A 22,576-nucleotide genomic window follows, 5' to 3' on the forward strand; every position below is an offset into this window, starting at 1 on the left:
TTTTGTATGTAAATTGGTGGGTTCGATATACTATTCTGAAACCTTTTATTTTAGAAAAGCTCTGTGGAATGTCTCCTAATCCAAATTCAGGTTGGTTCTGAATTGAAAAGAGCAGGGAAACTTCTTTACCCTACTATAAGAGTAAATCCCATAATAAACAGATTATCGGAAGATAAAAAATACAAGGTCCCACTTCATACTTTTTACCTAGATTTTGATTTTGTACTTGCCTTTAAATGGTTTTCTCTGTCTCTGCCAATCTCATGCAATGCTGTCTTTGTCTGGTTCTTTCTCTGAGAACTTTACTTTTGGTTTAGAGTGAAGATCATTTATCTCCATACTTTAAAATCCCAGATTAACTGAATTTGGTTGGATTCTCAACAATATTTTTCCTTTTGGTACTAAAATTTCAAAAGTCAGCCCTGGGCCCTGGCCGGTTGGCTCAGCGGTAGAGCGTCGGCCTAGCGTGCGGAGGACCCGGGTTCGATTCCCGGCCAGGGCACTCAGGAGAAGCGCCCGTTTGCTTCTCCACCCCTCCACCGCGCCTTCCTCTCTGTCTCTCTCTTCCCCTCCCGCAGCCAAGGCTCCATTGGAGAAAAGATGGCCCGGGCGCTGGGGATGGCTCTGTGGCCTCTGCCTCAGACGCTAGAGTGGCTCTGGTCGCAACATGGCGATGCCCAGGATGGGCAGAGCATGGCCCCCTGGTGGGCAGAGCGTGGCCCCATGGTGGGCGTGCCGGGTGGATCCCGGTCGGGCACATGCGGGAGTCTGTCTGACTGTCTCTCCCTGTTTCCAGCTTCAGAAAAATGCAAAAAAAAAAAAAAAAAAATTCAGCCCTATCTGAGAAAGAACATACAGGGTTTTAAATTTTGGTTTTAAGCTTGTATAGCATTGGCCATATAATTTTTTCCCATGAGGAAGTAGGTATTTTTTTAGTAAGATTTTTGTCTAATAAAATCCCACTAATTTCAAAATAATTGCATGATAATTTTTTGAAGCTTTTTTACCTAGCATCCAAGTTTAAATATATCTGTGTCAATGAAGAGTGGTGATATTTTGGATGTCAGTATACTCAAGTTCTTTGGTCTGAACTTCTATGCTCTCTAATTCTGTCAAGATTATTTAAAGCAGGGGTCGGGAACCTTTTTGGCTGAGAGAGCCATGAATGCCACATATTTAAAATGTAATTCCATGAGAGCCATACAGTGGCCCATGTACGTTATGCATTATCTAATAAAAATTTAGTGTTGCCCCGGAGGACAGCTGTGATTGGCTCTAGCCACCTGCAACCATGAACATGAGCGGTAGGAAATGAATAGATTGTAATACATGAGAATGTTTTATATTTTTAACATTATTATTTTTTTTATTAAAGATTTCTCTGTGAGCCAGATGCAGCCATCAGAAAAGCCACATCTGGCTCATGAGCCATAGGTTACCAACCCCTGATTTAAAGGATAATGGCCTTGGCTGGATAGCTTGGTTGTTTAGAGCATCGTCCCGAAGTGCAGAGGTTGCTGGTTGGTTCAATCCCCAGTCGGCACAGACAGTAACAGTTTTTTCAATGTTCCTTTCTCTCTCTCTCTCTCTCTCTCTCTTTCTTTCTCTAACCCTGACCCCCTTCCTTCCTCTCTCGCTAAAATCAATAAATAAAAATGAAAAAAAAAAAAGGATAATACACATCTCTACAAGGCAGCATTGGGAATATGAATATGTTACAGTAAATTATAAATTAGGTGTTTAAAGTAGTAGAAGAATATAGTAATAACTTTCTTACATATTAATTTCAGGCACATTTCCTGATGCTCAGCTTCCTTCCAAGAGGATCATTGGCCCCAAAAATTATGAATTCTTAAAGTCAAAGAGAGAAGAGTTTCAGGAATATCTACAGGTATAGTACCAACTCAGTTTAAAACATTGTTAATCATAGCATTCTCTAATTTGTCTTTTTTTTTCTTGTGTGTATATGCTTTGCTTTAAAATACCTGTCATGTAGATTTCTAAAATTTTTATTTAAAGTTTTTTAAAGATAATTTTTATAAGTGTTTATTTGAGCCAAGCTGACAACAAATGCTGAGGAACACAATTTCAAATGCTGTCTTACGTAATTTTTTTTCTTCTTTATTAAGTGAGAGGTGGAGAGGCAGAGATAGACTTCCCCATGCGCCACAACCGGGATCCACCCGGCAGGCCCCCTACTAGGCCATTCTCTGCCTGTCTGGGCTGCTGCTCCATTGCTGGGCAGCCAAGCTATGTGCCTGAGGTGAAGCCATGGAGCCATCCTCAGAGCCCGGGGTCAACTTTGCTTGAACCATTCGAACCTTGGCTGCAGGAGAAGAAGAGGTGGGGAGGGATGGAGAAGCAGATGGTCGCTTTTCCTGTGTGCCCTGACTGGGAATCTAACCCGGGACTCCCACATCCTGGGCCAACACTCTACCACTGAGCCAACCGGCTTGGGTCTAAAATTTTTTTTATGTGAAGATGAATTATTGTCAAGAGGATACTTTTTTTTTTTTTTTTAAATAAATTTTTATTTTAATGGGGTGACATCAATAAATCAGGGTACATACATTCAAAGAAAACATTTCCAGGTTATCTTGTCATTTAGTTCTGTTGCATACCCATCACCCGAAGAGAGATCGTCCTCCGCCACCCTCCATCCAGTTCTCTCTGTACCCCTCCCCCTCCCCCTCTCCCTCCTTCCCTCCCCCCACCCCCCATAGCCACCACACTCCTATCCATGCCTCTTAGTCTCGCTTTTATGTCCCACCAATGTATGGAATCCTGCAGTTCCTGTTTTTTTCTGATTCGCTTATTTCACCCCGCACAATGCTACCAAGACTCTACCATTCCTCTATAAGTGATCCGATGTCACCATTTCTCCTAGCTGAATAATATACCATGGTGTATATGTGCCCCATCTTCTTTATCCAGCCTTCTATTTTTTTTTTACAGTGATCAAAAGCCTTTAAGCAAACTCTTGGCCAATACAGCAAGAATCCCTAAAAGAGTAGTGTCCTTAACATGTTCCCCAAGTCCAAGTTGGCCCCATCACCATGCCAAATCCCTGAAAAATGCAACCCAACCACAGTTCAGTCTGTTAGGAGCTGTCACAGGGAGCAGGAGTCCAGGAAAGTTCTCCACAGGAAAAGTCCGCATGGCACTGGAATTGTTGTCACCATTCTATACTTTGCAGCTCATGTCCAAGTCCCAATGACCGCTGCTTCTAGCTGGTAATGATTCAGGTAGACTGGAAAAAGCCATTTGCAGCATGCGTGGATATGAAGCTTCTGTTCTCCTCTGCCTGGAGAGTTGAGACCAGGTTGCTTTTTCCTGGAGCTCTGTGACTGTGGCCTGGTAAAGAGAACCTTGGGATACACTAAGCTGGGTGGCAAAGGTAAATTCATAATACAAGTTAGCAAAAGGAGGAAAGAGAGCTCTAAATTAGGAGTAGGTCCCAGCCTGAAATATGAGTGGGACATTGAGGTAGGAGGGATAAAGGAAACACTATATATTAAGCAAAGCAGCAGAAAATAGGACTATCAACACCCACAACAGAGATCTTTGAGGGAAGAATAAAAAACCTGACTATTCAGGCAAAACATAGTTAAGTGGCCCTTGTGCGAATGAGATCAGTTTACCTGCTTCTTGGAAGAAATACCCTAGGCTCGTCCACAGTGTCCTACATGGGGCCGACGGCCCTGGGCACCTTCAGCCTTCAGTGGCAAACCCCAGATTTCTGGGCAAGGTTAGGTCATAGGTGGCTGGAGCAGGACTGGAAGAGACTGAACCCTCCCTTAGAGGAGCAAGGGGTAAGCCCACCTTCCAGTGTCCCTGTTTCCTCGCAGAGGCTTGTAAGCCTGGCAGGCTTTAGCTCAATGACCTTCCTTTCCACTATTGAAGCAGGACCCAGATGGCATCCTATGAGACCCCTTTGGGGTGTTGGAGCCTTTAAGGGTGTATCCTAAAAGCTGGTAGTTCCCCTGATCTCTATTGGGCTTTTTCTGCCTCTAGGTATCTTAAAAGCCATTCTCAGAAGATCTCGCTGAGGGGTTTGAGGATCCCCATCTGCCTATATAAATCTTTTCCATATATCTGGAGCTATTTGGAAAAAAGACAGAACAGTGTTATTAGCTAGATCTAATAAAGAAGGTAGTAGTTTGCAGGCGAAAAAGATTTGGTGTCTCCTGTTCAAAAGAAATGTAAATTTTTTTTTTTTTTAAGTAAAAAGCATGATATGGTAGACCCGTCGGAGTCATTGGCCTGGTGTGCAGGATTCCCGGGTTCGATTCCCGGCCAGAGCACACAGGAGAAGCGCCCATCTACCTCTCCACTCCTCCCTCTCTCCTTCCTCTTCGTTTCTCTCCTCCCGCCCGCAGCCAAGGCTCCACCAGAGCAAATCCACCCTGGGCACTAAGGATGGCCCCACGGCCTCCACCCCAGTTGCTAGAATGGCTCGGGTTGTAACAGAGCAACATCCCAGATGGGCAGAGCATTCCCCCCGGTAGGCATGCCAGGTGGATCCCAGTCAGGCACATGCAGGAGTCTGTCTGACTGCCTCCCCATCCCCATCCTCAGAAATATACAAAAAATAAATAAATAAAAGAAAAAATACTAAAAAAAAATAAAATAAAATAAAATAAAATAAAAAAATAAAAAAAGGGAGGGGGCATTCCCTTGTGCTAAAGCTCCAGGGAGCATGGAGTGAGCTTGAGTATGTCCTATGAAACATGGAGCTCTATGTTTACATATAAGTCTTTGAAGAAGGAGGAACTGCTGAAGTAGTTTATCAGCATTTGTCCCTAAGACAGCAGTCTTTGTAGTGGGAACACCATACTTAAATATTTGCTCTGTCTATAGATTAAGGGGGGAATATGGCAAATGCTGAAAAGCCATGATCTTTGTGACCCTCCCCTCCCCCAACCCCTTTTTTTTTTTTTTTAATAAATAAATTTTTATTTAAATGGGGTGACATCAATAAATCAGGGTACATATATTCAAAGAAAACATTTCCAGGTTATTTTGTCATTTAGTTCTGTTGCATACCCATCACCCAAAGAGAGATCGTCTTCCGTCACCCTCTATCCAGTTTTCTTTGTACCCCTCCCCCTCCCCCCCCTCTTCTTCCCTCCCCCCACCCCCCATAACCACCACACTCCTGTCCATGTCTCTTAGTCTCACTTTTATGTCCCACCAATGTATGGAATCCTGCAGTTCTTGTTTTTTTCTGATTCGCTTATTTCACTCCACATAATGTTATCAAGATTCCACCAATCTGCTGTAAGTGATCCCATGTCATCATTTCTTCTAGCTGACTAGTATACCATGGTGTATATGTGCCCCATCTTCTTTATCCAGCCTTCTATTTTTTTTTTACAGTGATCAAAAGCCTTTAAGCAAACTCTTGGCCAATACAGCAAGAATCCATAAAAGAGTAGTGTCCTTAACATGTTCACCAAGTCCAAGTTGGCCCCATCACCATGTCAAATCCCTGAAAAATGCAACCCAACCACAGTTCAGTCTGTAGGATCTGTCACAGGGAGCAGGAGTCCAGGAAAAGTCCACATCCAGGAAAAGTCCGCATGGCACTGGAATTGTTGTCACCATTCTATACTTTGCAGCTCATGTCCAAGTCCCAATGACCACTGCTTCTAGCTGGTAATGATTCAGGTAGACTGGAAAAGCCATTTGCAGCATGCGTGGATATGGAGCTTCTGTTCTCCTCTGCCTGGAGAGATGAGACCAGGTAGCTTTTCCCTGGAGCTCTGCGACTGTGGCATGGTACAGAGAACCTTGGGATACACTAAGCTGGGTGGCAAAGGTAGATTCATAATAGAAGTTGGCAAAAGGGGGAAAGAGAGCTCTACATTAGGAGTAGGTCCCAGCCTGAGTGGGGCTGGGATAGGAGGGATAAAGGAAATATGAGTGGGGCATTGAGATAGGAGGGATAAAGGAAACACTATATATTAAACAAAGCAGCAGAAAATAGGGCTATCAACACCCACAACAGAGATCTTTGAGGGAAGAATAAAAAACCTGACTATTCAGGCCAAACATAGTTAAGTGGCCCTTGTGCAAATGAGATCAGTTTACCTGCTTCTTGGAACAAATACCCTGGGCTCGTCCACAGTGTCGTAGATGGGGCCGACGGCCCTGGGCACCTTCAGCCTTCAGTGGCAAACCCCAGCTTTCTGAGCAAGGTTAGGTCATAGGTGGCTGGAGCAGGACTGGAAGAGACTGAACCCTCCCTTAGAGGAGTGAGGGGGAAGCCTACCTTCCAGCGTCCCTGTTTCAAGAGGATACTTTTAAAAAATATAGAAACTAATGAAATACCAGATATATTTTTAGAGGAAAAAAAGTCTTATGTTGAGCTTAGTTTTGATATGGGAAGGTACGAAAAGAAACATAATTTGATGTAAAACATTAAATACATACTAAGAATACTGGGTAGTTTTTGTTATTTTTGCCTTATTCTTTGACTTTTGTGTTTAGCACTTTCTGAACTTCGCAATCTTCCCTCTTGTTTTATTCCTTATTCTTTTCCTTTTTCAACTTGTTTTTCTATTTTCTTGGGATCTTCTAACTCTAGCGTTTACCACTTAGAATTGAATTTTATTTTTCTCAGTGTGTTGGTATTGTGTTATGTAAACAATATAATTGGTATATTTTTTCCATTGTAGTTACAAATATCTTAAAAATAACTTACTTGAGCCTGACTAGTGATGGCGCAGTGGATAGACCATTGACATGGGATGCTGAGGTCCCAGGTTCGAAACCCCAAGGTTGTTGGCTTGAATGCGAGCTTCTCAGGTTTGAGTGCAGGCTCGTTAACTTGAGCACGGGGTCCCTGGTTTGAGTGTGGGATCAACATGATCCCATGGTCACTGGCTTGAGCAAAGGATCACTGGCTCAGCTTGAGCCACCACCTTGGAAAAGGCACATGTGAGAAGCAATCAGTGAAGAACTAAAGTGATGCAACTATAATTGATGCTTCTCATCTCTTTCCCTTATTGTCTCCCTCCCTGTCTCTCTTTCTCCTTTTCTCTCTGTTTCTCTCAGGCACACGTGCTCTAAAAGAAATGTTACTTGAGACTTCTCTAAAATTAATGACCATCTTTTTTCTTTTATCAAGTGTCTAAGAACCAGAGTGGATACTTTTGTTTTATTTTTAAAACATCCTTTTTATTTGGCCATGCAATTTTGTAGTTTTTGTTAAGTGTTAACTTACTTTAATTTGGTTACATTATAGCCAAAACCAAGTACTTTTATTATTTTTCTTTTTTTAGTGAAGGAGAGAGGGACAAGGGTTGGGGGAGACAGACAGGGACAGACAGAAAGGGAGAGATTAGAAGCATCAACTCATAGTTACAGCACTTTAGTTGTTCACTGATTGTTTTCTCATGTGTGTCTTGACCAGGGAGCTCCAGCCAAGCCAGTGACCTTTGGGTTCAAGCCAGCGAGCATGGGGTCATGTCTGTGATCCCATGCCCAAACTGGTGACCCCGTGCTCAAGCTGGTGATGTAGGGGTTTTGAACCCAAGTCCTCAGCATCCAAGGTTGACACTCTGTTCACTGCACTGTGCCTGGTCAAGCCCCAAAACAAGCACTTTATTAGTTAATAATATTCAACAGTATAAAGAGGTATTTGCTTTTTTTTTTTTTTTAGAGAGAGACAGGAAAGGAGAGAGATGAGAAGCATCAACTTGTAGTTGTGGCACTTTTTAGTTGTTCATTGATTGCTTCTCATATGTGTCTTAGTGGGATGCTCTAACCAAGCCAATGACCTATGAGCTCAAGACAGTGACCATGGGATCATGTGGTTGATCCCATGCTCAGGCTGGCAGCCTCGTACTTAATGGTGAGCCTATGCTCAAACCCGATGAGCCCACTTTCAAGCTGGTGACCTTGAGGTTTCAAAACCTAGGTCCTCAGCATCCCAGGTTGAAGCTCTATCCACTGCGCCACCAGCGGTCAGGCAAGAGATATTTGCATTTTACTTCTTGAATTTGAACTGTTGGATACTTTAACTCAGAAAGTATTTTTTATATAATCTTTCAGTGGTGTGAAATTTGAAATATGAATTAACTATTAACTATTTACTATGAGGAAATGTGAACACAACACATAGCAGTGTTACCTATGTCTTTCTTGATATCATTAACCCATTATTTGAACCAATTCTTTTTAGGAACCTTATTCTAGAAGAAATGTTTTCTGATAACATGTAGTTAAAGTACTGGTATTTTGTTTATATACAGGGTGGAGCAAAAGTAGATTTACAGTTCTATGGAAAATAATACAATAACTAATAAGTAATATAAGGCCAAACTCTGTTTCGTGTGCTTATGACTGTAAACCTACTTTGCCCCACCCTGGAGAATTCTGCTCACAAATTTTTAAACTGTTTTGTGATTACAAAACTCTATATTAGGTAAGACTGGGTTAATTTTGGCTTTAAAAGAAAATTTTGGCTCATAAGAAAATCATATTGCAGAAAGAACAGAAACAGATTTTCCAATTCACATTTCTACATTTAGTTATTGCTAAATCCTTTATGTCAACTTCTTTTAATTATCAAGATGGTTGTATAATATTGAAATACTTCTTTTATAATTGAGAAACTGAGAAGTAATATTAGCTAATGTTTAATCTTTTTTCCTCTGCATCAGGTAGGTGCTAAAGGTTTTATATAATAACTTTGTAAATAGATATTTTCATTTTATGCATGAGGAAACTGATCCTTAGACAATTTAGGAACTTTTCTAAGGTCATCTAGCTAACAAACAGAGGAGCTAGAATTCAAACTTATTCATGTCTGACTGTAGAGGCTGAGGGTTTATCGGTTATGTGATACTGTTCTTTCCATATAGTTTTTCTTTTTATTATGAATATAAAATAGCTTTTGAGGTTTTAAATTTTTTTTTTTTTTTTTTGGTTTCAAAATTTATTTTAAAATAGCTTTGACCACCTTTATAGATTTTTAAACTTATTTTTTCTTCTTTTGTTTATTCAAGAAACTTCTACAGCATCCGGAACTGAGTAATAGTCAACTTCTGGCAGATTTTCTGTCCCCCAATGGTGGAGAAACACAATTTCTTGATAAAATACTACCAGATGTAAATCTTGGTAAGTCAAATTAGAACTAGCATTTTCAGATTTAGAAAAATAGGTTATATAGTGAAGCCATGTGTCAAACTCTAAAGGACTTCTTATACACTGCTAGTAGGAATATAAATTTGAAAAACACTTGAGAAAAGCTTGTTATAAAACTAACTGACCCAGCAGTTCCCCTCTGAGAGATATATTTCAGAGAACCTTATATTAAAGAATGTTCATAGAAGCATTGTTTATAATAGCCAAAACTGGAAATAATACAAATATTCTTCAGCAATAGAATGGGCAGATAAATTGTGGTAGATTCATAAAATGAATGCCTATAGCATATAGCTTCTTGTAACAATGTTGATAATCGTAAAAACAGGTTGAACAAAAGAAAATATACAGCATGATTTCTTTTATATAAAGTTAAACACAGACAAAGCTATTATAATCTGGAAAAGTTGAATAAAATTAAGATAATAATGGAAGAAAAGCAATATTTCTAAATATATTTTACATAATGTAACCTTAAGTTTATATAGACCTAAATGAATGAGTTAAATATTATAAGTAGGCATTTGGCTTTTATCTGTGTCTCTCCAAATTGATATATTTATTTGAGCCAAAATATTTGGTAGAAGTGTGTGTGGGGGGGGTCTTATCATGAGAGAATGTTTGCTTATAGGAGGTAGAATTGGGTATAGACTTTGTGGGTGCCTAGGTTTAACTGAAGAAGAAATGTTCAAAGTAACCAAAGTTCCTATTTTAACAGCTGGATGAATAATGTTATTTGCTGTGAGACAGGGAATAAATTAAGAGCAGTTGTGAATTTACTGAGTTTATACACTTTACTTGAAAAAGTTTTATAGGACAGGAAAGGCCAGGAGACAGGTAAGGAGTGGAGATTTGAGTGTTATTTGAAATCAGATGGAGCAAATCATTTGGCTCAGGAAGAGCATGTGCTAGAGAGAAAAGCATAGAATAAGGCCTTTTAATATAAGGACTTTTGGAAATTCTAATGAGGGAGGAGTGGTTTATGGGCATACCAAAAAGAAATAACCTGATAAGACTGTTGGTGGTTTGTGTGCTGTAAAACAATCTCCACATTTAATTTCTATTATTATGTCTCTTGCTATTGCCATAAGGCTACTTTTTTCTAAATTGAACTGAAAGAACTTTAAGTGGTATTTATCACTTTGACTAATTTTATAGGTTTTTTTTATAGTTTTCCATTGACTTAAGAGAGAGGGGAAAGGAGAGGGAGAGAGAGAGAGAGAGAGAGAAGCATCAACTTGTTGTTCCACTTAGTTGTTCAGTTGAGTTGTACACTCATTGGTTGCTTCTCATATGTGCCCTGACTGGTACTCAAACCCGTAACCTTGGCGTGCCGGACAACACTCTATAGCCAGTGAGCCACCTAGCCAAAGCCTATAGTCATTTCTAAATGCTTGAGACAATCTTAAGAACTTTGATATTTTATAACGAGGGAACCTGGAGATAAAATCAAGATGAAATTTTGGTAAATAGGATTAGAATATGTATATATTCTTAATCTAAAATACATAATGTATATACTACTCAGTCAATTTAAATGTAGCAATTTTATAACTTTTTTATTTTGACTAACTCTTGTATACTTTTAGATATCTTTATATATTCACCATTGTTTAAAATATTTTTAAAATATCTTTTATGGAAAAATTCAAATTTACACAAAAATGGAGAAATTTATATAATGAACTCTTCTTTTCCAGCAGTTATTAACACTTGGCTTGTTTTATCCGTTCCCCCACCTCCCACCCCACTGGATTATTTTTTATTTTATTTTTTATTTTTAGTTCTTTGTTGCAGCTCCTTAGTTGTTCATTGATTGCTTTCTTATATGTGCCTTGACCAGTAGGAGGGTGTGGGAGGGGAATCCAGCAGAGCGAGTGACCCCTTGCTCAAACCAGCAACCTTGGGCTTCAAGCCACGACCTTTGGGCTCAAGCCAGTAACCATGGGGTCATGTCTATGATTCCACTCTTAAGTCAGTAACCCTGTGCTCAAGCCGGATGAGTCTGCGCTTAAACAGGCAACCTCAGTCCTCTGCGTCCCAGTCCAATACTCTATCCACTGTGCCACCACCTTGTCAGGCTATTTTTAATTTTTTTAAACTAATTAATTTTTTAAAATTGAATTTATTGGGGTACAGTTACAGGTGTGAAACTCAATGAAACATCTGCACTCTGCATGTGTGCCTATTACCTCAAGCAATGTCTCTTTTATCCCCATTCCCCAGCCCCCTTTGCTCCCTTTCCCTCTGGCTATCATCACACTATTGTCTGTATCTCTGTATTTATATATATATAATATTTATTTATTTTATTTCCTAAATCCCTTCACCTTCTATCACCTACTGGATTATTTTAAAGTAAATCCCAAATGTTATATCTGTAAATAGTTAAGTATACTTTAGTTATTGTGAATTTCTGTTCAATGTAAAGTACATAATTATGAGTATATATTTCTTATTGGTTTACTTTTTACTTGGCTATTTAGTATTTAAAATTAACTAGTGAAGTATTTATATAAGAAACTATGATGTATATTATGCCTTTATAAAATTAAGATTTCACTTTTAATTGCAGGAAAAATTATAAAGTCTGTTCCTGGAAAACTAATGAAAGAGGTAAATAAACAATTTGTGTATTCTATAACATGCTAGTTACAAGTATATTTATTTATAATTTTTTAAGTGAGAGGAGGAGAGATAGACTCCTACATGTGCCCCAACCAGGTCCATCGATCAACCCCCTCTTGGCCCCAAGCTCAAACCAATCGAGTCACTGGCTACGAGAGGGGAGGAGAAGGTGAAGAGGGGGAGGGAGGGGAAGAGAAGCAGATGATCACTTCTTTTTTTTTTTTTTTTTTTTTTTGCGTTTTTCTGAAGCTGGAAACAGGGAGAGACAGTCAGACAGACTCCCGCATGCGCCCGACCGGGATCCACCCGGCACGCCCACCATGGGGCGATGCTCTGCCCACCAGGGGGCGATGCTCTGCCCATCCTGGGCGTCGCCATGTTGCGACCAGAGCCACTCTAGCGCCTGGGGCAGAGGCCACAGAGCCATCCCCAGTGCCCGGGCCATCTTTGCTCCAGTGGAGCCTTGGCTGCGGGAGGGGAAGAGAGAGACAGAGAGGAAAGCGCGGCGGAGGGGTGGAGAAGCAAATGGGCGCTTCTCCTATGTGCCCTGGCCTGGAATCGAACCCGGGTCCTCCGCACGCTAGGCCGACACTCTACCGCTGAGCCAACCGGCCAGGGCAATGATCACTTCTTATGTGTGCCCTGACTGGAGGTTGAACCCAGGACGTCCGCATGCTGGGCTGATGCTCTATCCACTGAGCCAAACAGGCAGGGCCAAAAGCATATTTAAATATTAATAAATTTTAATGGATTATGTGATACTGAAAATCATAATCTTAATTTTCAATTTTCACACTATGGTCTTTGTATTACCACAGAAAGGTCAGCATTTGGAGCCTTTCATCATGAATTTCATTAATTCTTGTGAATCTCCAAAGCCTAAACCAAGTAAACCAGAACTGACCATTCTCAGTCCTACTTCAGAAAACAACAAGAAGGTACTGAACATTACTTTAAACAGCCATAAGTTTAAAGTTGTAATACTTGAGATAACTTTTCCATTATAGGGAGAATCCTGTGTTAATGAAATGATGGAACTTTTAATTTTCTTTATATGGAAATTAGTTGTAAAGTGTAAGTTGCTTAGTTAAATGTTTCTTTAGAGGGTGTATTTGCAAACTTCTACCATTTTTGTATTTGGGAGATTTTTTTTTTAAAGTGGTTTTCTGAGTTTATAATCACCAACTTCCAATAATTAAGGAATTACTTGCTCTATTGTATTTATGATTACTTGATGGCAAAACTAATTTATAAAGTACCTGATCTATTCATTAAGTAGGTATTTTATTGTGTGCCTACTACTGAGTGTTAGGCATTGGAAATATATATTCCCTGTGTGCCAGAAGCTTAATTTAGTGCCAAAGTGGTGCCCAGCCACAGGAGCTACGTGAGCTCAAGGGACAGTTCTCCTCTTCCCCAAAATATCTTCATTTTTGTTATTACTATAACTTTATCGTTGGTAAACAGAAATATAGTTGATTTTTTCTGATTGATTTTTTTAAGTTTAATAATTTTGCCAGACTTGTATTAATTCTAGTAATATATTAATTTTTTTAGATTTACAAACTTACTGGTTTCTGCAAATGATGGCAGGTTTTGCATTTATGAATAGGACCTGCTATACAAAGGAAATGAGTTCAGTGTTTCACCACTAAATAGTATAGTGTAGCTTTTTTCCTCAGATATCCTTTGTAAGATTAAGAAAGTTTACTTAATCTTAGGTTTTGATAATGATGTTATATTAACCTTTTTCTATTTGCTGGTAGAGTTACTGGAATTACTAGTTTTTAAAAATAACTTACAGACCTTGTTGATAAAGTCATCTAGGCTTTGAGTTTTGTTTGTAGAAAGGTTTTTTTACAACCAAATTTAATAATGATTATAATTTTTAGGTTTATTATTTTATGAATCACTTTTTGATAGTTTATATTTTTTAAGAAATTTTCTATTTTATCTAAATTTAAAAAGTGTTTGGCCTAAAGTTGTCAATAATATTCTCTTTTTATATTCTTTGGCATTATTAGTTGTGTCCTCTTTTTCCTTTGATTAGTCTTGCTGAAGATTTTGTCCATTTTTTTTTTTACTTTGTTGATCTTTTCTGTCAAAATTTTTTTAGTTCCTTAATTTCTGCTCTTTGATTATTATTATTGATAATAGATGCTTTTTGCATAGTTTGGAGGTAAGATTGAGATTTAGTTAGTTGCATATTTTCATTCATAATTCTTTGTATCTTTTTCACATTAATCAAAGTCCTTTCTGGGCCTTGACTGTTACTATCCACATGAACTTTGCTTAAAGCTTAATGTTCACCTCTAAACACCCTTTAATTAAACAGCAACTTATAATTTAAAAATCATGTTAGTTTTGGCCCTGGCTGGGTAGCTTAGTTGGTTAGAGTGTTCCATCATGCTGAGGTTGTGGGTTTGATCCCTATTCAGGGCACATTCAAGAATCTACCAATGATGGCATGAGTAAGTGGAACAAGAAGTGAGTGTTTCTCACGCTTTTTCTCTCTCTCTCTCTCTCTCTCACACACACACACACACACACACACACACACACACACACACAAACACACACACACACACACTGTCTTCCTTTTCCACTCTCTAAAAATCAATACAAATAAATAAATAATTAAATCATACTAGTTTTAAAGTAGCTAGCATTAATACTTTTATACATCTTTATATGTTCATTTACTTCTTTTGATATAAAGTAGCAAAGGGGCTTTTTATGGATAATGAATTATCTGCTGTGTCTGAAATGAATGTAGACTTTTATGTAATATTTTTAGAGGAAATTTTTTTATTTTTAAGTGAGAGAGAGAGGGACAGACAGGAAGGGGAGAGAGATGAGAAGCATCAACTTGTAGTAGAGGCACTTTTTTTTTTTAGTTGTTCATTGATTGTTTCTCATATGTGCCTTGGCTGGGGTGCTCCAGCTGAGCCAGTGACCTTGGGCTTCAAGCTAGCGACATTTGGGCTCAAGCCAGAGATCATACAGTCGTGTCTATGATCCCATGCTCAAGCCAGCGATCCTGTGCTCAAGTTAGATGAGCCTGTACTCAAGCTGGCGACCCTGGGGTTTTGAATCTGGGTCCTCACCATCCCAAGATGATGTTCTGTCCACTGTGCCACCACCTGGTCAGGCAGGAATATTTTTAAAATTCAATTTTGAGTATAAGTGTGGAATTTTAGAAGGAGATCTTAACCTGATATTCTGTTTTGATTAGAAAATTTTAAATGTCTTTGCTCTGTGTTTCTTTAGTCTTAGTAATTATCAGCAGATGCAATAAAGTACATATTTCTTGGTTATTTCAACTTTTACTTTAGCTTTTCAATGACCTGTTTAAGAATAATGCAAACCGTGCTGAGAATACAGAAAGAAAGCAAAATCAGAATTATTTTATGGAGATGATGACTGTAGAAGGAGTTTATGATTACCTGATGTATGTAGGTAAGATCACTGTGGTTACTATTAAAATCTGTTTGTCATTTATGTATCATATTTCTTCTGTGATGCAAATTAGTACTTTTAAGTATTGCCCTGTTATAACTTTTTTAAAAATTGAAAGTACTTCTTTTATAAGAATTCGATGCAATTGGTCTTGAATATATTAAAGTTACTAGTGTTTACAAATAAAATACTGAGCATTTGTGCTTTTTATATTGGAAAATGTTAAAATATAAACTTGAAGTATTCCTTGCGATCTTTTCAGGACGGGTGGTTTTCCAAGTTCCTGACTGGCTTCATCATCTCTTAATGGGAACTCGAATCCTCTTTAAAAACACCCTGGAAATGTATACTGACTACTATCTTCACTGTAAACTAGAACAGTTATTTCAGGAGCACCGTTTAGTTTCACTTATAACACTTCTCAGAGGTTTGTATTTTCTCATGGATTGTTTCATGTTCTGTGTACTGTCAATTATTTTAATTGGCTCTAAAAGAATGAGAAGTCTTGTTTTTATTTGGTTTATTAGTATTTCTACTATGAGAAAATAAATACTTTATGTAAAATAGGTGAAAATTTCAGCAAATACTTCTTTTTTCTTTTTAGATGCTATATTCTGTGAAAACACCGAACCTCGCTCTCTCCAAGACAAGCAAAAACGAGCAAAACAGACATTTGAAGAAATGATGAATTACATTCCAGGTGTAATATTTAAGAAGTACTTTAATATAAATTAATAGCCTTTGAGGTAAAAATGTATAGTAAATATGGAAGCTAAATTTTACTGTGAGTTTTTATTTTAGAAATAGTTATAAGAACTGATAAAATTAAACCGTTAAGAAAAAATTGGTTTTTATGATGATAGCACTAAGAATTTTAAAACAAGGCTGTTTCTATGCACACAAATGGATTATTTCAATAATAACATTAACAGAGTAGTCATAGTGACATGTTTGTGTGACAGTTGGGGTCCTGCTGCCCACTCTACCATGAGAAGAGCTATACTAGTGTGTATGACTAAAAGATCAAAATTCATTCCAAATTTATTGAGCACCTTCCATGTTCCAGGCACTATGTAGAGGTATAAGGGATAAACAAAGTATACTTGGATAGCTCAAGTCTAGCAGGAAGACAGATATGCAGTCAAAACATACATGTGATCATAGAGTCATGCTCAAGTCACAGATATCTCAAAGGACGGAGGATGATCACCTCTCCTGTAAAGGAGGTCAGCTCAGGCCACTATTTAAATGAATGGTAGTAACCCTCTTACTGAGGTGGGAAATACAAAGAAAAAATCTCTGGGGGTTAAGCAGAGGATACTTAGTGTAAGACTTTTTTTTTTCTGAAGTGAGAAGTGGGGAGGCAGAGAGACAGACTCCTGCATGCACCTGACCAGGATCCACCCAGCCTGCCCACCAGGGGACAATGCTCTGCCCATCTAGGGCATTGCTGCGCTGCAACCAGAGCCATTCTAGTGCTTGAGACAGAGGTCATGGAGCCATCCTCAGCACCTGGGGCAACTTTGCTCCAATGGAGCCTTGGCTGCGGGAGAAAAAGAGAGAGAGAGAGAGAGAGAGAGAAGCGAGAAGGGGAGGGGTGGGGAAGTACATAGTGCTTCTCCTGTGTGCCCTGGCAGAGAATTGAACCTGGGACCTCCACACACCAGGCCGATGCTCTACCACTGAGCCGGCTGGGCAGGGCTTAGTTTGAGACATTTTTTAGTGTGAAGTGCCTATACATTATTCAGGAGGAAATGACTAATGAGCATTCAGGTATCCAGGTTGGTAATTGAAGGAATGATGGTACAGGATAGAGATACGGGGGAAATGTGTGAGTGGATAATAATGCCCTGGGAGAAAATATAGAGTAAGACTTGAAGAGGGCTTAGGATTATACTTTACAGAATTCTTATCATTGAAAAATTATCCCAGAATAGTTCTGTTCTTTGTGAAGACAGTTAAGTTAAATCTCTGGTCAGAATGTAAAAGTAAACAAAACTTATTTTTGACTAAGTCTTCTGTAAATAAATAATGCAATAATTTCTTACCTGTTTTATAATATGATACAGCATTCACGGTTTTAGCAGTCTTGGTTTTGTTATTCAGGAACAACATGGAAAGCCAATGAATATAATAATGGGTTATTTGTTGAGGCACAAATTTGAATCACATTTACTTGAAGACTTTCATTTGGGCAGGAATAGTGTAGCTAGTGAGTAATCTTAGTATGTCATTCAGCTGTCCTTTACGTCTCAATTCTTACTGACTCCTAAAGGACCTTAAGGAATCATTATTCTCCATCCATATTAGTTGGGAAATTCTATGTAGTATTGATGAATTAGAACATTCAAAAAGATCCATATTGGGTTACATAGCTTGAAAATATCAAGGATCTACTATGGTTATTGTAAATTGAATTTGTTTTTTGCCTCTGCGGGTTAAAGTTACCTCATAAAAGCAAACAAAGTGAGAATTTTCTATGCACAGCATTATGAGTTTTTTGATGATTGTGGGGAAGAAACAAATATTTGAGCACCTCATTTACTTACAAATTATTTTCTTTTCCTGTTTGGGGGGAAATATTTAGAGATTTTAATAAGGACTGACTGGTGCCTGACCTGTGGTGGCGCAGTGGATAAAGTGTCGACCTGGGAACACTGAGGTCGCCGGTCCAAAACCCTGGGCTTCCCTGGCCAAGGCACATATGAGAGTTGATGCTTTCTGCTCCTCTCCCTTCTCTCTCTCTCTCTCTCTCTCTCTCTCTGTCTCTCTAAAAAAAACTGAATAAAGTTAAAAATTAAAAATAAATTTAAAAAAATTAAAAAAAAATAAGGACTGACTGTTTTTGATAATAGGAGTAATACGTGACTTTTTTCTGAACACTAAACTAGTGTTTAAATATCTCCTAAAAGGATTGTTCTGTAAGATGGTTGATCATTATACAAATAGTACAGAAACCAAGTGGTCATTTTCATTGAGGGAAGTCCCTGTTAAAAATTAAACTTTATTTTCTGATATTAAGATATTTAAACATGAAAATATATACAGTAGAGTAAAAAGTCAGAGCTATTCTCTTCCCACTGTGCAGAAATAGCCCCCTCCATGTGCTCCAGTTGATGTTAATCCTCACAGACATTTTTGTATGCATTTCTATACATGTATGTATAGAAACGTACAGACATAATTTTAGGGATTTACTTTGTTTTTCCTAGATGGAATAATAAAATAAGTATTATTTTTGAACTGTCTTTTATCCCTTAATAATAGAGGCAAATTTCTTTACCACAACATTCTGTATGTTTGCAATATTCTTTGTGTATTGTGAATCTCCAAAAAGAGGATACCTGATACTGCATTTTTCAACTTGACCATAGAACCCTTGCAGAAACCCTGGTTTAGAAATTCTGGGCCCTGGCCTGTTGGCTCAGCGGTATAGCGTCAGCCAGCATGCGGAAGTCCCGGGTTCAATTCATGGCCAGAGCACACAGGAGAAGCAACTATCTGCTTCTCCACCCTTCCCCCTTCTCTCTCTCTTTCCCTCCCACAGCCATGGGTTGAAAGTTCAAGCAAGTTGGCCCCAGGCGCTGAGGATGGCTCCATAGCCTTACCTCAGGCGTGGGAATAGCTTGGTTGCCAAGCAATGGAGCAGTGGTCCCAGATGGGCAGAGCATCTCCCTGTAGGGGGCTTGCTGGATGGATTTTGTCGGGACACGTGGGAGTCTGTTTGCCTCCCTCTCACTTAATAATAAAAGAGAAAGAAAGAAAAAAAGGAAAGAAAATTCTGATTCATAGTTTTTGCATAATTTCCAGGAAACAGAAATTTTTTTCTATGATTTAGTTAATGATGAATCACTTTACAATATAAAATTGTTTCACATGTGACTTTCTTGTTTAGATCTTATTGTCAAGTGTATTGGTGAAGAAACCAAGTATGAAAGCACCAGGCTTCTATTTGATGGCTTACAGCAACCAGTTCTCAACAAGCAGGTAAAATTCATTAAAGCATGTTGACTGGAGTTGGCTAAATTTGGTGAATGACACTGTAGGGATCTGGTATATTATTAACCGTGAAGTGCCCAAAGGCAGTATAATTCAAACATTCAAATAGGAAACAGTAGGTTTTATTTGTGTTACTCTTTTTAGTGATTACCCTGTTTTCTTTATAATATGAAGTGTTTTGATTTAAAATAAACATATTCATTATAGAGAATTTGGAATATACAGAAAATTCATAAAATAAAGTAAAAATTAAGAAATTGAGAATTTTATCATCTAGATAACAGAGTTATCATTAATCACAGTTAACATTTTTATATTTAGAGTCTAACATATCTTGAGATCTTAATACAGTTACAGTTTTGTATCCTGCTTGTTCTTTAAAATTTTTGTTATATATAAAATATCTAACATAAATTGAATTAATGAGGCATAATAATAAAAAGTACACATGTGAACACATGAGTATCTAACACTCATTATAAAAATAGAGCATTATAGATACTAGAAGCTACTTTTGTGCTTGTTTTGTATTGTCATTTCTGTTCCCTGCCTTCCCATTTAGAAGTAACCACAGTCCTGAATTTTGTGTTTATCATTTTTATGGCTTTCTTTGTCTAAGCCTTAAAATTTTTTTTTGGTGCTTTAGCTGACTTATGTTTTATTGGACATTGTGATACAAGAACTGTTTCCTGAACTCAATAAGGTAACTGAAAAGCAGCAATTTTATTCCTTATGTTTTTAATCATATACTGACATTTGTTTTAATAGGGACATAAAAATTAAGGAAATCCTTGTGACTGTGATTCTTTTAAAAATGAACAACCTTAACAAGTGGCTCTATTTTTTTTATTCAACATGCTCAAACATAGAATGTATTTTGGTGTCAGGAACTGAATAGCCTCTGCCTTGACTTCATCCCTTCCTAATTAAAAGTAGAAAAGAACATTACACTCTGTAGAGTCTTTCCAGAAGAAGGTATGAAGTTAAGTCCTTGCACTAGAATGGGCCGGGTTCTTTGGGCTGTCTTTTGCAATACTGAATACTGGGTATGTTAGTCAAGTATTTTTGAACCAGCTGAATTTAAATTAACCCAAGAGCACAAAATTAATTTCAAAAGAGGATGGCAATATTATTATTATATTGGCTTTTGAGGATGTTTAGATTTGAGCAAAGATTTAAGTCATTATTTTTTATTCTTTTTATTTTTTGACTAATCCCTTTGGTCAGATGAAATAAGTACTCTTCAAGGTTGTGGTATAAAAATGAAATGCCAGTTTCACAGAACTCAGATTTGGACTATTTACCTATAAATTATAAGCTTGTTATAGTATTATTATATGTATATTAAAACAGGGTGGCAGTTATGGACATGTTAAGTTCAATTTACATAGGAATCAGTCCAGGAAATCTTCAGCTTTCTGTTTGAGAATTTATAAGGTCTGCCCCTACACCAGTGGTTCTCAAAGTGTGTGCCAGGGCGCACTAGTGCGCCCTAGAAGATTTCTAGGTGCACCCTGTGCTATTCCAGAGAAATATATGCCTGTTGGGGACATTTTGGAGTTTAGATTTTTGGGGAACAGAGGTATGGGGAATTGACTGTAAGTTGACAGTCTGCCCAACCCCCCACCTCACTTGCCTGATTAGGTTGTAAAAGGCTGTTAAGCTGTGGTGCTGGATTGTTTACACTACCTCCCATGTTCTTGCCTCCCGGAAAGACTGGAGGCAAGTTTCTTCTATCCTTTGTTTGGTGTAAAGTTAAGATGCTATGTATGGTTGATGTTTTCTGCACTCAACACAATTAAGAGTAAAAATAGAGGAATTCTTCAATGTATTGATGAAAAAATGAGAATTTGCCTTTCAAATATATGCCCAAACATTGAAGAAATTCCTAGAACACATCAGGCTCATGTTTCTCATAAACACAAGAGAGAAAAAACTTAACACATTTGCACCGGGACCTGCCAAATTTACTAAATCTTACTAAGAATGTATCTATATAGTGGTACCTTGAGATACGAATTTAATTTGTTCTGTAACTGAGCTCTTAAGTCAGTCAACTTGTATATCAAACAGTCAGTACTGGATCTGTGCGCCAATGTGCCAACTAGCGGCAGCTTCCTGAATCACGACTTGTATCTCGGAATTTCGCTCAGATCTCGAACAAAAATACAGACCGAGTCACAGCTTGTATCTTAAAAAATTCGTATGTTGGTCTGTTCATATCTCAAGGTACCACTGTATATAGAGATAACTTTTTTGTCGTTTTTTTATATTTAACCCCTCTTTTTTATGAATTCTAAAAAGCATAACTCAAAAAATATAACAAAAATGTTTTTTAATGTCAGAATAAATTTAATTTTGTCATATTTATTTCATTTAATTACTGTAAAAGCATACTTGCACTTTATATTTCTTTTCTTTAATATTTGACTTAATTATTATAACATTTTTCTCAGAAATTTGTATATATCGATAGTACGCCTACAATTATTTATAGGATTTTAAATGCACCCCGACTTCAAAAAGTTTGAGAACCACTGCCCTACACCTTGTCATTTTTCTCATATCTAAAACATAGATATTACCTGAAGCATATGCCAGCTAATTTATTTTGGTTTAATTTATATATGTGTGTGTATGTGTGTGTATTTACATATACACATGTCTCAGTAGAATTTTAAAACATTGGGATTAGGACTGTGGAACTGTTAGGCAATTCACAAATGAATTCTATTTTATTGTCTCCTATTAAATAGATTTATTTTTACTTTAGGTACAAAAGGAAGTAACCTCTGTGACATCCTGGATGTAAACATTTGGATTTGAGATAGAATAATCCGTTGAAATTTCTTCTGTGCTAGTGTAGTAGATATATACTGTTTTTTCTTTTACTTTTGTATATTCTTGTATATATCATGTAATTCTGTATTTGAAATTTTGATTTTTTTGTTTTAATAAAGACTAACAAACTTAATTATAAATAAAAGTGACTGGTTTTCATGGCCTTTCATTTTACACTTGTTATGTAAATTTTATTAGACATACATCACTTGTTATTGCCATTTTTTAAAGAGATAATTCATAATCTCCTTCTAATCTGGGATAAACAGATAAGACCAATAACCTTTGTATTGTGTCATTTTGAAAATAATTGTATTTGGTGTAGAGAAATAGGAGTAAGATCTTATTTGTTTTCTTATTTAGAATTAATTTTTTTTTATTTTTTATTTTTCTGAAGTTGGAAATGGGGAGGCAGTCAGACAGACTCCCGCATGCGCCAGACTGGGATCCACCTGGCATGCCCACCAGGGAGTGATGCTCTGCCCATCTGGGGCAT

At 37.7% G+C, this 22,576-nt stretch overlaps 1 protein-coding gene across 6 annotated transcripts in view; it reads left to right on the top strand.

Annotated features, from left to right (window-relative positions):
• Nucleotides 1-22,237, top strand: part of SNX14 (sorting nexin 14) — a 96,497-nt gene extending 74,260 nt beyond the window's left edge. For 3 of the 6 annotated variants that reach the window (XM_066358922.1, XM_066358926.1, XM_066358927.1), the window contains 10 exons: nt 1,791-1,891; nt 9,015-9,126; nt 11,729-11,769; nt 12,600-12,719; nt 15,117-15,240; nt 15,503-15,667; nt 15,845-15,940; nt 19,136-19,227; nt 19,886-19,942; nt 22,013-22,236. In XM_066358922.1, the coding sequence (XP_066215019.1) occupies nt 1,791-1,891; nt 9,015-9,126; nt 11,729-11,769; nt 12,600-12,719; nt 15,117-15,240; nt 15,503-15,667; nt 15,845-15,940; nt 19,136-19,227; nt 19,886-19,942; nt 22,013-22,051 (947 nt within the window). In that variant the 3' untranslated portion in view covers nt 22,052-22,236. Of the gene's footprint in view, nt 1-1,790; nt 1,892-9,014; nt 9,127-11,728; nt 11,770-12,599; nt 12,720-15,116; nt 15,241-15,502; nt 15,668-15,844; nt 15,941-19,135; nt 19,228-19,885; nt 19,943-20,883; nt 20,917-22,012 lie in introns of those variants that run through there. The other 3 variants (XM_066358923.1, XM_066358924.1, XM_066358925.1) reach the window with 2 other exon arrangements.
• The last annotated feature ends 339 nt before the right edge of the window (nt 22,238-22,576 follow it).

This window comes from Saccopteryx leptura, chromosome 1 (genome assembly GCF_036850995.1).
Source record: "Saccopteryx leptura isolate mSacLep1 chromosome 1, mSacLep1_pri_phased_curated, whole genome shotgun sequence".
Taxonomy (NCBI): domain Eukaryota; kingdom Metazoa; phylum Chordata; class Mammalia; order Chiroptera; family Emballonuridae; genus Saccopteryx; species Saccopteryx leptura.